Source organism: Aegilops tauschii, chromosome 4 (genome assembly GCF_002575655.3).
Source record: "Aegilops tauschii subsp. strangulata cultivar AL8/78 chromosome 4, Aet v6.0, whole genome shotgun sequence".
NCBI classification, from domain to species: domain Eukaryota; kingdom Viridiplantae; phylum Streptophyta; class Magnoliopsida; order Poales; family Poaceae; genus Aegilops; species Aegilops tauschii.
In genome coordinates this window covers 491,992,304-492,011,609 of record NC_053038.3, presented here as the reverse complement: position 1 = coordinate 492,011,609, position 19,306 = coordinate 491,992,304, and the positions used below count along the sequence as shown (strand labels likewise).

Here is a 19,306-nt window from a genome sequence, read left to right as displayed (position 1 = left end):
TAAGCTGATTACGTTCACTATATACGTTTTGCGGTGATTATACGGTCACTTGCTCACAGTTCAGCATCGGATTGCACTCTGTTGACCGGCCAAATAGTCTGCGTGGCGCCATGTTGACTAGTTAAATTGACCACGTTCCTTGTGGGTCCCACCTGTCAGTTCGCATAGGCAAAAGATCAGATAAACACAAATTTACGCAGGCGCGACAAGGCTCCAACCCATGCGCGGGAATCACCTGGTTGTGTATGTGTCTGTCAGAGCCTGATGTGTGCGCATGCACATGTAGGTTGAGCACTTGAGCGTGAGAGTGTGTGTTGGTCGTGTGGTGTACTGGTGTGTGCATGCATGCGTGCGTGTGTGCATGTGAGTGTTGCGTGCGTGCGTGTGAGTGTTGCGTGCGTGCGTGGCTGCGTGTGTACGTGTGAGTGTTGCGTGCGTGCGTGGGTGCATGTGTTTGTGTGAGTGTTGCGTGGATGCAGTTCGTGTGCATGCGTGCGTGTGTGTATAATCACCACACCAGCTCCTGTGTGTTAAAACAGACGGCTCAGCATACCAATACAAGGCCACCTTGTCCGTTGTGCCCGCGGTCATGACTTCGAACCACCGTCCAAATATTTTTTTTGTCGTTTGTTTTCATTCTTACTAGCAAGATGCCCGTGCGTTGCACGTAACATCAAGATGCATTTGTATGACTTGTTTATCTTGTGAGAGAAAAGGATGAATGAGGGAAGGCCTTATTTGCAAATGTGGAGAGGTGTGTGGGTACCTTTTTGCAAAATTGCCATAGTTTCTTTCCTATCCGTCAGATATAAATCGGACGGCCTATATTGCAGGATGGCAGGCACAGCATCATCACCAACTCTGTTTTTTATAAGAGTGTATTTTATGTATTTTATGAGAGTGTAGATGTAGAGTAGATACAAGTCGACAGGTGGGCACGATGGTAGTGAGATAATGTGATGCAACACTAGAGGTGCCACGTGGAGCGTTTAACTGGTCAACTAGTCATGTCATGAGCAAATACAGAGTTGTACGGTGAGCCCGTGACTGTATAATAACCACTAAACGTAAATGGTGACCGTAATGAGTGGATTCTGAAGTCCAATGTACGTATCGTGCTTTCGCTTCAAATACAATGATCGTCATTGCATATATCGCGAGAGAAAGATGAAACATGCGTGAATTTTCTGGGGGCTTACCTTTAGAGGACCTGGAGATAGTTTTGTGTGCATACGTGAAAGGGGCGTATAGGGGGGGTATGCGATGGAGAGAGAGATGCTCTTCGTTTCTCTTTATTATGACTAACTTTGTATATAGTATAAAAATATACAAATTCACAGTGCGGAATAAATATCATTGTGGGCACCATGCAATGCAAATTAGCGTTCGTACTCCTCCATATAACTTTGTAATGTTGTATATATGTAGAAACTCTAAAATAATTTTTTGGCCACACTTTATTCAAAAGGAATGTTGTATGCGAAATAAACGTGAAGAGAGGGCTTTTTAGATCAATGGGGTACGTGATGTAACATGTGTGAATGTGTAGTTGATGCATTTGGCGGGGCCTAGAGAGGTATGTGTGTGTATTCCGTATTCGAGAGAGGCATGGATAGAGGGGCCGACGGGGGGGGGGCGTGGGAGAGATAGCACGAGAAATGAGAGTGGTCTAGAGAGAGAGACGAATATGACGTCACGACAAGAGATTCCATTCCCTTGAGTGTGTATGTGCAAGGGGGGAGGGAATAGAGGCACCAGGAGAAATTTTCTGTGTGTGTGGTGTTTGTGTTGGTATGTGTGGGTGTGAGAAGATAATGAGACGTGGGGGCAGAGGGTGTGTCACCGCGTGAGGTCCGGTGGGTCGAGGTGAGGCCCTTCATTCGGTTCCGTCTTGCGCCACATTGGTCGGCCCGTGACGCATTTAGGAAGACCCATGGATGACTAGTCGTACAAGACAAAGATAGCAGAATTGTGAAGGACTCTGTGTCCACTGACAAAGCCGGCTAGGATTTGTAACCCTAGGTTCTCGGACTAAGGTAACCCCTTTATCTCTGATATTACTATTCATCCAACCTAACTTTAAGGGGCATCCTACAGAATGCTCTGCTAGAATCGTGCTCGTCGATTTGGAAGAGAGGTGTGAGACAATGCGTGAGAGACAGGTGTAAAGATAATGTGCGTACATGAGACACGTAGGTAGGTCCATGTATATAGAAAGGGTCGATGAGGATTGTGCGTGTGTATGTTTGCGAGAGGAAGAGTGCTTGTGATAAAGGTTAGTGAAAACAGTTGTAAATGGTTACGAGAGGGAGGGAGGGTTATATCTAGAGCATGTGTGCGAGAAAGACACCTCGGGAGAGAGTGTGTGAGCATGTGTGAGAGACCACCGATGGAGAGTGAAACTACACGTAAAAGACTGCTCTACACATTGATTAAAGATATAAGTTGTATCCAAATATTAGGATGGGATCATGATATTTGCAATTCGCGTAAGGAGCAGTCATTGATCCATCAGACATCTAGATTCTATCGAATTTGAGCATGTCTATGTTATTATTCGACACAATTGATCGACATAGTTAGTATTTTCAACTCCAGACAATGCATCGCTTTAGCAATCGAATATAAACGTGAGTATAGTTCATGTTGTGTGTGTAAAGCACATTATACATACGAAAGTTACACAATGGACATTATAAATAGCTACCTATGAACTAGCATACATTTGAATTCAACTTAAGGTGGTTTAAAAAAATCGAATTCAACATGAAGTCCATTCAATTATTTGAATTTGATATCATGGCATTTGTAAACCATACCTAAATTATGGGGGCACCAATCTTTGCTCTGATTTTGTACATAATAGCATATGTAGTCGTGTACAAATAGATTCAAATTTAGCTCCTCCATTCCAAAATAATCGTAGTTATAGGATTTTCAAGTGTCAAAATTTCAAAAAGAAGCGGATAATTTAATGAGGTTTTCAAACATACAAGGTCAAATATAACGTTGTCTATTTAGGTCAATCCTCATAGTTCAAGAGTACTCTAAACGTGAATGCTTGTGTTTCAAAATTTCGAACGAAGCGCCAAAAGAGCCTCTACTCGCCCGAAACTGCGTGAGACCAATGTTTGGTAGTACAAGGGAATTACTTTTCTAATAACTCCGACCCGTGAAACCTACCGGCCCGACGTCCAAAGGTCTAAACCGGGGTAGGTTTGTAGCTTCATCTAGACGCCATGCAACCGCATTCGAAAAACATTCATACACAATGGCCGCCTAAGCACACATGCACGCGGCCGAAATCGCTCCCGCCCACTATTTGGGACACCTGGGATTACCATCCTACCCCCGACCCGCAGTAGGTCCGAAATTTAAGAGGGGAGCAAAGTTTGTACTTTCCCCAAATTTCAAACAAGCGCGTCCCATCTTCTGTTCAAAAAAGCCAAAAACAAGCGCGTCCCAGACCGAAACATGGTCCCCCCACCCGTCCGATTCCCCATTCGTACTCCGTGGGCGCCAAAACTACCTCTCCACCAGCCGCGAAACCCCGACGTCCTCCGTCCGCCACCCCATCCCACCCATCAACCGCCGCCCTCCTCCATCACGCCGGAGCCGATACCCCGACGTCGTCGTCCACCGCAACCTCAACCGCAACGCCCTCCACGGCTAGTAGTTGAAGCCAAGGCCGAGCCGTCCGTACCCGAGCCAGTTCAACCACGCCGTCCTGCGCCTCACCGCTGCCACTCCAACTTCGCCACCCTCCACCGCACCGGAGCTGTTCCTGCTACGCCGTCCTTCGCCGCCTCGGATCTGCTTCCCCTCCGCCGACATACGGCCACGAAAACACAGTCAACAATTTGGCCATGGGTTCGTCCAAGCCTGCACCCTCCAGAACATCGGTTTCCCCAGTAAAAAGAAGAAGATCGGCGCGACATGTGGAGGTGATCACACCGGCAACCGAAAAAGGTACTCCTCTTCCCTTATTCGTGCAAATCTTACGTCTTTGCTTGCGCGGTATTCATCCCACAGAAGACACTAGTTGACCGCTTCTTCTTGATACTAGATGTTCCTAGTAACTCGCGATGCACAAGGTTTCTCCTCATATACTATTTCACCTTAGCTAGAGGTCCATCGCCCCCCTGAATTTCAATTTCTGGCCAGTTGATTCCCAATTAACGGAAGCATTCCCCGACATAACATGCGCTAGTACGCCTATTACGCCGGGGAAGCAGCGCCTTGGTGTTTATCTTAGGGGCGTGTGCGGCCTAGAGCTACTGGCGCCCGATCTGGAGGTCGGCCGGGATTAAAGGGATGGCCTGGGGGCGCTGCCAAGCACGGTGGTGGTGTGAGGTCGATGGGAGGGCGGGGCGGCGGAGGCAGGGGTCTGGGCCGGTGGTCGCTGGCGGTTCGAGAAAGATCGTCAACAGTGACTGGCGGGAGGTAGACGAAGGCCATCTGCCCGTTCCTTATAGATCAGACGGTTCATTAAAAAAAATTGACTGACCTATTTATTTTCAGTCGACTGTTATCTTAGATATGACCACATGTGGTGGTGTGCTGGAGGAGTACCTGCATTTCCTGTGCTTATATATTACAAAATCATACGGGGTAGAATCTAATTTTGTTTGCCATGCAATGTTGTAGAGCTATCATATGTCTCCTGTCATTTATTTTTCAGCCACCTGCTATCTGCTACTTTTACAGTGCACTAGTTCTGCACACACTTCACCCTTACTCTCACTATTGTGTTTTATGCAAGGGTATTTCAGACTCTGCTGCCATGAGAGAAGCCAAAAAGAAAAGAGAGAAGTCGCTCCAACTTCGTATGCGGGTAGGCAAGACACGTTATAGCGCTATAAAGGGTGCAGTGTCAGCAGATGGAGACGGTAAACGTAGCTCTGGAGTTGATGACCTCGCTCGCAATGAACCACCATCCCAGGTGCTTGCTTTAACTTCGCGGTGTCATATGTGGTTGCATGTTCCATATGGTGTCTAGCTTGTATTCGAAAGGCCGAAGTCGGTAAGATAAGGAAAGATATTTTTTTTTACATGAACCACCATCCCGTGAGCACCAGAAGACAAATAGCTAGTCAGGGCACTGGCCGAGCCAGTGACAAGCCCAACAAAGATAGGCATCACCTGGAAGCCAACTAAAAAGCTGCGATGGTGGTGAAGCAACCCGCCTCCCACCAGGCTCTCAGGTCCTAGATGATCATGCTCACCACTCCAGCCGGATGTCTAGCTTGTATTGCTTCCAATTTGGTTAAATTGCATCTGCTTAGCTTACACATTATACCTTTGAATATGACATACCTTTATGTTTTTGGTACATACTAGTACATCTGTGTATTAACCATGTTCTTACATCAAACTAATGTTCTTGTGTATCCCTCATCAATCACTTATGACGAGGCAGGCAGGCAAGGGGACTACTCCTCATTTAAAGAATGCAACGTCAGCCTCCCGACATGATTCTCAAGAAACATAAATGCTAGATGAAGATAGTGAACGTAGCTCTGTAGTTGATTACAGCATTACCCCTACACCAGCATCACAGGTGCTTGCTCTAACTTGGCAGCGTGATATGTGGTTGCATGTTGCATATGGTGTTTAGATTGTAATTCTTCCAATCTGGTTAAACTACATGTGCTAGTCTGCTTAGCTTATACATTATACCTGTTAATGTGACATGCCTTCCTGTATTTAGTACATAGTACATCTGTCTATTAAGCATGTCATTGTTTTTTTGTATCCCGCATCAATCAACATGACGAGACACCTTTAGTATATGCAGTGCGATATTAGTTGCATCTTTCATATGATTTATAGCATGCGCTGCTTCTAGTTTGTTGAAATTCCATTTATGATGGGACACTTTTAACTTGGCAGAGTCATATTGGTTGCATCTTTCATGTGGTGTCTAGCTTGCATTGCTTCTTATTTGCTGGAATGGTTTCTGCTTAGTTTACACAAACAGTTGTGAACATGCCATGTCGTCCTGTTTTTCGTACATATTCCATCCTGGTATCATGTGTTTGCCTTACATCAAAGTAGTGATTGTCAGTATCATGCATGAATGAGTTCTGAAGAGAGAATTTTATTGCTTTTTCTTGTCGGTTTTACTTGACAATTCAAAATCAATAAAGCGGAAGGAAGTTAGCAAGGCAACGGATAAAGGTGCTCCTTTCAAACGGAGGGCCTCTACAGTTTCTACTCCTCCACACCCCCCAAGATGATTTCCAAGACAACACATGCATAGACACTCAACAAAGTTGTGTTTATGATGAGCACGTCTCACCTAGTGCAGCATCACCGGTGCTCCCTCTAACTTGGCACTGTTATATGTGGTTGCATGTTATGTGTGATGTCTAGCTTGTATTGCTTCTAATTTTGTTGAATTCCATCTGCTTACTTTACACATTATACTTGAATAAGACACGTGTTCCTGTTTCTAGAACATACAATATCTGTCTATCACACCATGTTCTTACATCAAATTACTACTGTTGTGTAACCTGCAACAATCACTTATCATAAGACATGTTTGACTTCGGAGTGTGATATAGGTTACATCTCACATTCTTTTCTAGCTTGTACTACTAATTTGTTGAAATGGCACTTATGACGAGACAGTTTTAACTTGGTAGAGTGATATTCGTTGCATCTTTCATATGGTGTCTAGCTTTCATTGATTTGAAATACCTTCTCCTTAGTTTACACATCATAAGCTGTGAATATGCAATGCTGTGAATATGCAATGGCACTAATGACGAGAGACCTCTAACATGGTAGTGTGATGTTGTTTGCATCTTGCATATGATTTATTTCTTGTACTGCTTCACATTTGTTTAAACGCCATTTATGATGAGACACTATTAACTTGGCAGAGCGATATTTGTAGCATCTTTCATATGGTGTCTACCTTCCATTGCATTGCTTCTAATTTGGTGAAATGTCTTCTTCGTAGTTTACACATCATAGTTCTGGTTATCTCTTCCGTCCTGTTTTTCATACATATTACATCCTCCTATGATGTGGTTGTCTAACATCAAAGTTCAGATCGTCTGCATCACGCATCAATTTGTTCTGAAGAACTAAATTGTTATTCGTTTTTCTTGTCGGCTTGACTTAACATGGCACAGAGAAAGAGGAAGAAACACAGAATGGCAGGGAATGAGAAGCGGATGAATCCTCCAGATTCTGCTGGTACTGATGGTGCAATAGAAGGTCAAAGTCCAGCGGAAAATTCTACAAACACGGCATCCCATGCTACACGAGTTGCAAAAAAAGCCAAACAGAAACAAATAGCTGCCACCAAACAAGCAGAGACAGCCCTAGTTCTTGCAACACCTACCACAGTACTACCAGCTGCACGACTTACTCGTGCGTCAACTGAGCTAGCAGCACGTTCCCAAGCTCCCTTGCCACCTAACACTACTCCCCAAGCACTCTTGACACAAGACGAGTTGGCAATATCAGATGAACCTTGTGAGCTTCAACAGCAAGAAGGTAGTTGCTGGAGTCAAGTTACAGTTGCATGCTTCTTTATATGTAGTCTCACAGTTTGATGTACACTAACACTTCCTATGTTCGTTGTTGGACTAACACCTAGGCGCAAGAGGAAACAAACATCAGGGATAATGCTCGATAGGTTAACTAAATCTAGAGGAGGAAGAATGGAGATCCGTTCTGAGGCAGGTTTAAAAAGGCCACGTGATGCTACAGAGTCAGCCAAGTTAGTATCAGAGGCAGCGGTTGCCGTTAGGTGTCATGTACGTATCTTCCCAACATGGATTCAGTACAGGAATGACAAAGACGAAACCCAGTTCAACACCTTCCTCGACCATTATCTGTAAGTATGGTTATGTATGGAAACTAGTAATATCGTCTTGCTCTGTCCCATACTTTCTAGGTTGCTGATAATGAGACTCCCATAATTTTCAATAGATCGATGAGGTTCAAGTTGGATAGCCAAGATGATGCAACCAGACAAGCTTGCACCCATGTTTTCAAGTCTGCTCTGCGACAGTATCGGTATAACTTGAGGAAAACTCACTTTGAAGGCAAGGCTAACAGTGAACTTTCCCAAACATCTCCAGTGGAAAATATATCGGATGAAGACTGGAGGGGCCTTGTTAAACACTGGTCTGATCCTAAGTATCAGGTACATTATATATATGTGATCAGATCGCATGTTGAAGTCCTATTTACACATGTGCCACACAAATCTATCTTCTTGTAGGTGAACTGTTCAAAGAACAAGGCCAACCATACGAAAGTGAAATTCCAACAGACGACAGGATCTCGTAGCTATATTGCACACTGCGAGGCTCTTGTAATTAGCTGCTGTTTCACTCTTTTCGCTGTACCATATTATCATATCTATATTGACTTGTTCGAAATGCAGAGGAAAGCCCGCAAGGACCAAAAAGTACCTGAACCAAATGCTGTGGAAATCTTCAAGGACTGTCACACCAGCAAGAAGAAGGGCATGACTACACCAGTCAAAGCCGCTGTTGTAAGTCCTTAATCCTCATGCCTTTTAACTACTACTTACTCTGATTTGTCCCTTGAACTGCATGGTTTGCAGCCAATGTCTATTACTCTTTTCAATTTTATACACAATTGTCTTAGCGCATCATTGCACCTTACAAGGTTTAAAAGAGAGGAGTGATGTTCCTTTGATCTTGACCCGTAATCTAGTTTCGTGCTGGACTTGCCCACACAACGTTACAATTGCCTGTTTGTCTATTCTCAGTTGTTTTGTGATATGAATGATGTCATACTATGCTTACCGTATTATAAACTTCGTCTCTTTATCCTTAGCCCTCAATACAATGTGAAGAAATAGACAATACATTAGCGATGGTACATGGTCGTATGTTTGGAACCTGGTTTTATTATGTACTTTGCAATAAAATACAACTAATATTTTACATGGGTTCACCAGAATAAGTTATGTATATAGACCAAAGCTATTTTGTTTGGTTTTGCTGCCTCCTTAATATCTTCTGTTCTGGTACTACTAATGTAAAACCTCAACTTTTCAGCGAGCTATGGAAAAAATGGTGGAACCGCCACCTTCTGAAGGTGGCGAGGCAACTATAACCGCAATCTCAGCTCTTGCTGCAGTGGGTCAGTACGTGTCCACTAACAGTGCCAAAAGCACGTTCCTGCGTAATACTGGGTTGGTTGTTAAGGCAATATCGTCCAAACTGCCTCATGATCAAGATATGCAAGCTCAAAGCAATGTTGTATCTGCGCTCCAGACACAAGCCCATTCCCTAACAGAGACCCTTTGTGAAACAAGGAGAAACATTGCTCAATGTCGTCAAGATATGCATGGTTTTGAAACCAGACTATCAGACATTTGCTATGTTGTTCAGGAGCCTAGGGGAAATGAAGGCGAGGGTTATGGTGCTCCATCGGACAATACAGCATGACAACGTAACAGTCAGGTCAAATGAACTGAGCTTCTGAACTTTTGGTGGTGCATTTATCTGCTAGACTGTTAAGTTTTATGCCAACCTTCCTTTTGTTATATAGTTGTAATTTGTTTTGGTGCGATACAAAATTTATTCTTAACATGCAGCCACAAGCTGAAGAAAACAGCAAGCCATTTTTGTATAGTGTAGGGTGTTCCCTATATTTGCACTGGTGGCGATCTTTGATGCCGAGTGGATGTAATCTGTGCAATCGCCTTAATAGCCTAGCGTTAGTTTCGGCCTTATTTATTTCCTAGTCTTCTTTTTCCCTGGTTTGCTAGTGGCCGCAACTACCATGGGCCATATACGGGCCGTAGGATCCATGGGTCTCCTACGGGCCGTCGATAAATGGGCATGTAATCGGTGGGCCTCGGGCCGTCGGATAAATGGGTCTACATGGGCCGTAATCGGGCGTAATTGGTATCGGTCCAGCACGGTAACAGGCCGTAGGACAACAAAGGATTAATTCTATCACAGGCATAATGGGTCGTTAATGGGCCAGAATATAGGACGGGCTGGAAACGGCGCAACGGGTTAACAGGCCAGAAACGGGCCGACTCTTGCCATGGGCCGAATTTGGCCCATTAGGGTAACAGGCCAGTAACGGGCCGACTCTTGCCATGGGCTGAATTTGGCCCATTAGGGGAACAGGCCAGTAACGGGCCGACTCTTGCCATGGGCCGAATTTGGCCCATTAGGGGAACAGGCCAGTAACGGGCCGGAAGTAATCGAGGGCCAAAAAGGAGCCAAAGAACGTATGGGCCGTCAATAGGCCGAAAGCTAACACGGGTTGGAAACGGCCAATGTAAATCACGGGCCGTTAACGGGTATAAAGAAAATTACTGTTCATTATGGGCTAGAGTCACCGTGGGCCTGTAAAGGGCCGAAAGATACGAAGGCCTCATATGGGCCGAAAGACGTCGTGGGCCATACATGGGCCGAAAGTGAATGGGCTGGTGTTATATTCGACGGCCCACATGACGTTGTTGGGCCCATTTCCTTTAGGGCCTAACGGGCTGTGAGTTAACGGGCCGTAAAATGGGCTATTTGCAAAGAGACCGTTAACAGGCTTTTCATGGGCCAGCCCGTTAACTTTTGACCAAGTCAAACGGGCCGGCTTTGTAAGCTAAATGGGCCAGTGGTGGGCTGTGGCACGTGTCGACATATCATAGGCGCCTATCTGACCCACTGACGAGCTGACACGTGTTTCGTCCGGCCAATAAGAATTTTACACGTGGAAATTTCGCATTGGTCGGGGCTGTTAATGGGTTACCGGATCCAAAACCCGACCCGATAGCTTAACGGCGTTCCGTTACGGTGGATGCCACATGTCGGTCACCCTTGACGAAAGCACTTCTGTGACGCGCGATTTATCGTCATGGAAGTGGACACTTCCATGATGATAATTTTGGTAATGTCATGGAACACTTCTACGACAGCACAGGTATGACTATCTTGATTCTGTCATAAAATCGTCATGGATGTACATGCATGACAAAAAACGCGACCTACTGTGACAAACACGTATCATCACGGAAGTGTATTTTTTTGTAGTGATATCTCTTCCCCTCTCTCTCTCTCCTCTTGAATTCGACGCCGCCTACGGCATCGCATCTGCTCACATCCTTTGGGCCATGTCGACACAAAACTTCGGACAAGAGGGGAGGAAGGAAGGCTTGAACTTCCTTGAACTGGATTTTGATTTCTATGTAGGTGATTTCCTGCTACATGCGGAGCGTTGAACTGGGGTTTGTTTTCCAAACAAAAGATCCGAGCTCTAAACATTCATGTGTCCTTGTAGGAGAACCCTGACACCATCGAAGACCATGATTTCTATGGCAAAGAGCCCGACTGTCCTCTCTACTGTGTTCTTCACGATACCAAGCCTCTCAGGTGTGTGGCTTTTGAAGGAAGTGACACGGGGAGGAGGTTCTTCGGCTGTGCTGTGAAAGTTAGTCACTTTCGAAAATCCGAGTTACTTTCTTGTTGAATCAAACTGTTTGGATATAGGACTTGTAGTCTACCAAAGAAGACTGATTTCTTCTTGTGTTTTCCGGTTGATTGTAGGAAACATTGTGTAGTCCTTTTACTTTACATAAAAGGGTAAAGGTCACTACTTATTTTACATCATTGAACATAAAAGAAGTGATCCAGACACTCTCATGTTTGTTTACAAATGGGACTTCTGTTTAATAGTCAGTATATTATTCAAAAAAACTCTCTAAATAAGTTGTCTGCAGAGGTAGCTCCAGATTAATTCAAGCTGGCTTAAAAGAAACTAAGTACAATTATGAAATAACTCCACGGTCAGGGTGGGGGAAGCACCATAATTAGTGTTGTGGGTACCTAACCATTGAAGTGCCACATTGCACAAACACGGTTCATAGTTAGTTGAATGAGGTTATAAAACAAGTATATGTGAACTTTATTATATTCCAGAGCTTCTGCAGCAGTGTATTAATAGTCTCTGTTTATTTTGTTCCTTTTTTGTTCGCAGAGAGACGTGACTGTGGAGTCGTCGAATGGGTTGACTGCCCATGGACTATCATTATGCAGAGGTGCCTACTCAAGCTCTGGGGGATGTTAGATGAGAGCAATGATGATAGGCAAGCAAAGGATGAAGAGATAAGCAGGCTTAAAATGGATAATGAACAAGTGAACCTTAAGCTCGAGAATCTTGTTGCAGCTGTGGAAAGAACTAATGTAACTACCATGAAGATTGACAGGCAGAAGAAGCATATGGGTATCGTTGATAAAGACGTCAATCTCATTCAGAGGTCTCTCACAAGTGACATTCATAATCTTAAGGACGACAAGGGTGAGATTAAGCTGGACAGGGATTTTCTGAAGGAGGAGGTGCATAAGCTGAAGGAGAATAGAAAGAAGATGCAACGCATCATCTGTGATCTTTTGGGGCAAGGGTTTGCGAACACAAATGACCTCCTGATGATCAAGGCTATCCTCGAAGAATGATCATTAACAGTTGCCTTCTTTTGAAACGTTGCAAGGGATACTCGTCTAGTATAAGTTTATGCTTGGACATGGTTACTTGACTAAAGGCATGTATCTCATTTTTTGCAATCTTTCAGAGGGTGTGTGACGGTCTACACACATCAAATATTGATCTCCTGAATATTTTTATATTTCAAAGAGGGCGCATCCGGCAATCTTTCGTCTTGGATCGTTCCACGAGACATGGGTTACTGTAATCTAGCAAGGCACAAATGTCTCTTTGGCAGGCATGGGGAACCATGTCTCTGGTGACGTGGCACTGACTTGTCAAAGGCACGGTCCTATGTCAGACAGGAGCGCCGCACTAGCACTGACACACATAAAATCTACAATCTACAGAGTCGCGCTTACTCCTGAAGCCGACGCACGCCAGTGCCGACTCGATTGTTTGTACTCAGACATAAACTCGTTCACGGACATGCGTTTACACGAAAGGCACGTACAGTCTGAGATCGCTGGGAGCACGGTTTGAGATTACGCAGAGCCACGGCCATGTGCACGTACAGTCTGCCACGAAAGGAGGCAGTGCCATCTGGTCACTGCAGACGCACTGGTTTACATGCACTAGATGCACGTTCCTTGCAGAACAGGCAAGGCAGTGCCTCTTCTCTTCCAAATGTTTTTGTTCCCTGGTCGACGACCGCACACGAATGTTTTTGTAGCATCACGATAGTGACATAAAACTATCAAATTTTCAGAACAGCGGGTGCATAGCACAAAAGCATTGTTATAACAAGCTTACAAAACGGTGCAAAAGGCTTCAGCCATGTTTAGACATAACACAGAATCAGATTGGCGCAACAACATCTAACTGTACTAGCTTCAGGAACTAACTACAACCCTGTGTCCAGCAGGCACAAGTGAACGGATCTGACAAATCCAGGCATTCAACACGCCTGTGTTTCAAATCCAAGCACAGATGATTGCAGCATGCTGATAACTTGAGATGGGCGCATTTGGAAACTTTATTCTCCCACAAGAACAACTTCTGTTGCTGTTCAAAAAATTCTTGCGTGAAGTCTGAGGGAAAGCGAAACTTAATCCTCATGGTCTCTAGCTCCGTTGCATTCAGAATAAAGAACCTCACAAACTCAGTGTTCTTCCCGCTTTTTTCATAATCTTCCAGCGTTACTGTCTTTAAATGAATGATGTGTTCTTTGAGAAACACACGGTGCTTGCGACGCCAAAAATTTCTTGCACCATCAGGAACGTTTCCTCCCTAAAAACACATAAAGGTTGAAAGATACTCAAGATCTATGGAAGGACAAAATGAACGATAAATCCATGACCCCCGTCCCAATCAGTTCATCGAACATTTCCCTAGATACGGATGTATGTATAATAATAATAAAAACATGCCTAGACATAGGGTGTATCCATTGCAAACAAAATGTGAGATAAGCTTTTTGAGATGCAAGGAGTGCTCCACTATGCACGGTATGACCTTTTCATTGGGCGTGCAAATCATCACCTGAAGAAACAAGTTCTCCAGATTTGGAAGGCACTTAAGTAAGTGAATGACCAGGTCGACTTGATAAGTAATGGCCAAAAACAAGGTTTTGACAGATTGCCGCATTGTAGATAGGCTGGCCGTCGCCAAACCCTTCACATAACATAGAAAATAAAACATAAAATTATTAGAACAAAAGGTTGGATGACATGAAACTACTTTCTCAAGGAAATGCAACTGGAATTATTGTGAAATGTCAGTACCATAAGACCTGTGGAGTCAAGCGAGATCCTGAATTTGCCCAATGTCTCCAGTTTGGGTGCAGAGACGATGAATACCTCCATGTTATTGCTCTGGCGATCGTGGATCAACCTTTGAAGTGAGGGGGCATCCTGGATGATGAATTTTCCTTTCTCACCACGGATGCCGATGCTTACAAGGTTAGGGGAATTTATTGTGATCCGATGCCTTTCTCTATTGCAAACAAGCAGCAGGCACTCGAGTGCAGGGCAACTAGAGTTGATCATGCTTTGCAACGAGAAGTCTGATATATCAACCTCAACAAGCGAAAGTCTCTTGACTAGTGCTAGTTCAAGTACCTCTACATAATGGTCTGGTATCTGGCAACACGCGAAGCTCACAGTGCGCAGAGAACAGGAAAACCGAAAGACGGACTTCGGTAGTGAGGGCGTAGATGAAGAGCATGTGTGCGATAGTTTGACAATTCTTTCACAAATCATGGAAACTGGTGGTAAAACTCAAGCACCTGGAGATTGTTCAATCTGGGGGACTCAAGCCAGACGTGGACAGTAGAGGGTCTGCATTGGAGGTAGCACGCCGGTATACAAAGGCGGAGAACTACGCCCACATGGCTGGAGAGGATGGACTCTGGAAGGCAAGAACCATCACCAGGAACTGTTTTTTCCTGATGCCAAGTTCCGATGTATCGTATACGAGCAAGCTCCTCGCTGTAGGCTGAGACCCTACTGATGATCTCGACATGAACTGTTTGTAGGGCGTTAAAAAGACGAGCGACAGGGATCTCACGGCAGTCAAGATTCAGAGGAGCGGTCGGCCAAACAGGACGCCAATGACATGCGAGAATCCGAGTGCGGATGCCCTCCCTAGTGGAGAGACGGGAGATGACCTCACCAAGGATGGCGTCCGGGAGGTCATTGATGTAGTCCTCGCCGCTTCCAGCCGCTACCGCCAAGCCACCAGAGGACGGCGTTGCCGGTGGCGCGAGCTTCGCCCTCTTGGTGCATGGCACACCGGAGTGGATCTCCATCTCCGTCTCCGTTGCTGGGATCGCGCTGCCTGCGAGCGCCGCTATATGTGGCGTGGATCTGAAAAGACCAAGGAAAAGGGTGTGTCTAGGGTTTAGAGACGCCGTCCGTTCGCCTTAAATAGCCAGAGCCTGGCCTCGGGCGACGAGCCAGAGCAGCGTCGCCGGAGGGGACGCCCGTCGGACCCTTGGGTTTCCGGAGCGGCGCCACGTGGCGTTCACACCCGAATACGAGGAGACACCCGTCGAAACATAACTGGGGACGGGAGGGAAGGGGAGAAGAGTGGAGGGATCCGTTCAAAATGATTCCGTTGACTCTATCACCAGGAGAGGCACGGTATGGCGGCCCAGACAGGCATGCTTGCGTTTTACGTGGGGTCACGTTCATGCGTTTATAGCGGAAACCCGCTGCAGCCGCCTCATCCTTGATTCAGTGTTTCGGGTCACAGGCACGGGCATGAAGCGCTCAAAGGCATGGTCGGTGGTATTACATAGAGTCACGCTAGCCTGTGACTCTATCAGACGAAGATGCACGGGCGTTTAGCCCACGGAGATGAACCTTTGTCTTACGCACAACCACGGATGTTTACTCTGCGAGGCACGGATTGGCCTATAAGAGAGACGTTGTTTTTAAAAGCTTATTTCCTTGTATTTAAGAGCACGGACGTGCAGTCCATACAGACACGGTTCCGTACTGAATTGTGTCATGCTTCTTTCTTGATAAAGGCGTCGATGTTCGTGGCTGTCTGTGTTTCAGTGTCAAGGGTCACAAGCACGGGCATACAACCCTCAAAGGCATGGCGTGCTATTATATAGAGTCACGCATAAAGGTATTCTGATTGTATTCCGAATGAGTCGGTGGGCTCGGTCAAAAGGAGAGGCATGCACGTCAAGCCCTCAGAGGCATAGTTTGTTCTTACTCGGAGTCACGTTTGTGCGTTTATTACGGAAACCTAATAGATTCGGGCGACTGTCCTTGTTAGAATTGTTTTCGTTGTATTATTTTAACACAAATGCATGAAGACGACTTTCTGTGTGTCAGTGTTTCAGGTCACAGGCACGGTTGTGAAGCCCACAAATGCACGAAGGCGACTTTATATGTTTAGTAGCGTCACTGTCCTTTACGCGTGTCAGTGTTTCCGGTCGCAGGCACGGTTGTCAAGCCCACGAACGCATGTCATGTAATTATTCAGAGACACCTTCGTGTCTCTTTGTGTTCCAAATGCATCTGTTGACTATATTACCAGGACAGGCACGGTCGGGATGTCGAGGGAGGCATGCTTGTGTTTTACGCGGAGCCACGTTCGTGCGTTGATTGCGGAAACACAACGTTTCCACGGGCGTCTCCACCTACTCGGGTGTGAACTCCACGTGGCGCCGCTACGGAAACCCAAGGGTCCGAACGTCTCATCTGGTGATGCCGCTCTGGCTCGTCGCCTGAGGCCAGGCTCCGGCTATTTATGGCGGACGGACGGAGTTTCAAAACCCTAGCCACACACTCTTCCATCCTCTGCCCGCCGCCAGGCCATTCATTCCTCTTGCTGCTCTCTATCCTGACCCTCTCCGCCATGGCTGGTCAGGAGGAGACTACTGCGGAACCCAGTGTCCAGACACTGCAGGAGATCCAGGCTGACGAGGGTTCCTCATCTGTAAGTTCACTCTGCTTCCGCTTCATTCGTTTTTTCTTTCCTTCGGCTACTTGGTTTAGTTGTGAAACGTGAATAAGCCAGACGGAGTCTTGAAAACCTAGCCACATCCCCTTCGTCCTTTTGTCTGCATCCAGGCCATCCACTCCTCTTGCTGTTCTCTATCCTGACACTCTCAGCCACGGTTGTGCAGAAGGAGACTCCTCCAGAGCGCCATGTCCAGTCGCAGGAGAAGATCTCGGCTGGCAAAGGTTCCTCATCTGTGAGTTCGCTCTGCTTCGGCTACTTGATTTAGTTGTGAAACATGGATGATTGTGGTGAGCTTCATCCTAATGTTGATGAGGGTGCGTCCTGCCATCAATCTGACATCTTCTCCTTTGACCAGCTGAAGAACCTGTTCAATACTGTGGAAGACTTCGTGAAGATATCCACGAAGTTGGACGAAGAGAACAAAGCCATCATTGCACTTCTGATGGATGAGAAGGCGCAGCTCGAACTTTAGCACAATAACCTGAAGCTGGAATCATACGTTATGAAGAAACAGATCGAGGAACTTCGCACCGAGTGTCGTGATTTTGTCACGGCAGATGTCCTAGAGAAAGGACTTAGTCGTGGAGCCATCGCTACGGGTTAACTTAAAGGGGTTAAAGCGGACAAGGGACGCAAGAGAGTTTTTATACTAGTTCGGCCCCTTATAATGAAGGTAAAAGCCTACGTCTAGTTGTGATGGAATTGCTGGGGTTTCGATGACCAGGGAGCGAATACGCTTTGCCTGGGCCTCGAGTTGTTGTCTGTTCTCCTTGAACCGCCGCCGGGTCGTCCCCTTATATACATGGGTTGATGCCCGTCGGTTTACAGAATCCCGAGGCTGGCTCATAATCGTGTCCGGCTCGGTCTCTACTACTTCTATCTTACAACACAAGTTTACATATGAATGCCGGTTTATGTCTACAGGCCTTAAACCGGCTTTGGGCCCTGGGCCTCCATAAAGCGTCACCGTCTGTCTTCATGGACTTCAGATACAGATGAACTACTTATGGGGTTAACCCGGCCTCTCCTGGCCGGTTTACGCCCAGTAGTAATATCCCCAACATTAGGCCCCAGATTGATTTGAACTGGTTCATGTCAATCCTCAATACTTTAGAAATTTTCTTCTTCAACATCTTCACATGATCTTGTAAACCGCCGTGACATCATCTTCTAGGATCATGGTAAACCGCCGTGACGTCACCTGTTATTTAAAACTGTGTATAATCCACCTTCATTAAAGAGCCTCCGACAATCGAGGCGATAGCTCTGCCTCATATCCAAAATTTAGGCTCCTCGATTTTCGCGCCTGACGCTTATCTTTCTACCCTTATAAATAGGGCCAGGGGGTCCTTCCATTTTTCCCCCTCGTGCCTCTTCGCGTCATCGTCTTCCTCACGCCGACCGACCCTCGAGCTCTGCCGCCGCCGTCGTCCTTCGTCTCTGCTTCAACAAAGGCCGCTGCATCAACCTGATCGTATCAGAGAAAAGCGGTGATCCTCCGCTGCTTCCTCCTGCACCAGTAAGTCCCTCTTCTTCTTGCCCTAGATCTGCCGTTAGGGTTCGGTGTTCTTCATAGCTTGAAGCTGTTCTTCCTTCGGTAGCACCAATGGCCGGTTAGATCTGACTATTTTCAGCGCCTTTTGTAGTTTAGAATCCTTTCTTCTTGTTAAGGCACCTGCTTGATATCCAACTCATCTGAGCTTACTGAACTTTTTGAGCGGTTGATATTAAACCAGAGTATATTTTGTTTTTCCAACGCATGGTAGATCTGAAATTACCATGGCAAGATGTGAAACTTGTTTCTTCCTTCACTTATACACTTTTAATATCAGATGGGGCGGTCCTGGATGATTCGAAGCACAAAATCGCCTTCTTGAAAGGTTCTGGTTCTAACCCGGCGGCTATGATAACAATGCAGATCTTGCTGATAAATCGCCGAACAGGCTGCCGCCATGTCATGCTCCTCATCTAACAGGTCAAGAGATTCCTGTCGTGCCTTATCGTTGTCAGCTTCCACATATGCCGCTACACGAGGTGAGTCATGACGGATGTCACTAGGAAGAACCGCTTCCGCTCCATAAACCATGAAGAACGTTGTGTATCCTGTCGATCTGTTGGGTGTGGTATTGATGCTCCATAACACAGAAGGTAACTCCTCAACCCAACAACCCGGCATCCGTTGCAAAGGAACCATAAGCCGGGGTTTGATGCCTCTCAATATCTCTTGATTGGCCCTCTCCGCTTGACCATTAGACTGTGGGTGAGCCACTGATGACACGTCAAGCCGGATGTGCTCACGTTGACAGAACTCCTTCATGGCACCTTTTGACAGATTGGTACCATTGTCTGTTATAATGCTGTGTGGAAAGCCGAACCGGAAGATCACCTTTTTGAT

At 46.0% G+C, this 19,306-nt stretch overlaps 1 protein-coding gene across 1 annotated transcript; it reads right to left on the bottom strand.

Moving 5' to 3' along the window:
* Nucleotides 1-14,165: 14,165 nt before the first annotated feature.
* On the bottom strand, nucleotides 14,166-16,805 carry LOC109741476 (F-box/FBD/LRR-repeat protein At1g13570-like). Its single transcript, XM_020300564.3, has 3 exons — nucleotides 16,735-16,805; nucleotides 14,717-15,296; nucleotides 14,166-14,570 (listed from the first exon to the last, which is right to left on the bottom strand). Exons 1-3 carry the CDS (start codon nucleotides 16,803-16,805, stop codon nucleotides 14,166-14,168), a joined length of 1,056 nt encoding a protein of 351 aa, XP_020156153.3.
* Nucleotides 16,806-19,306: the final 2,501 nt, after the last annotated feature.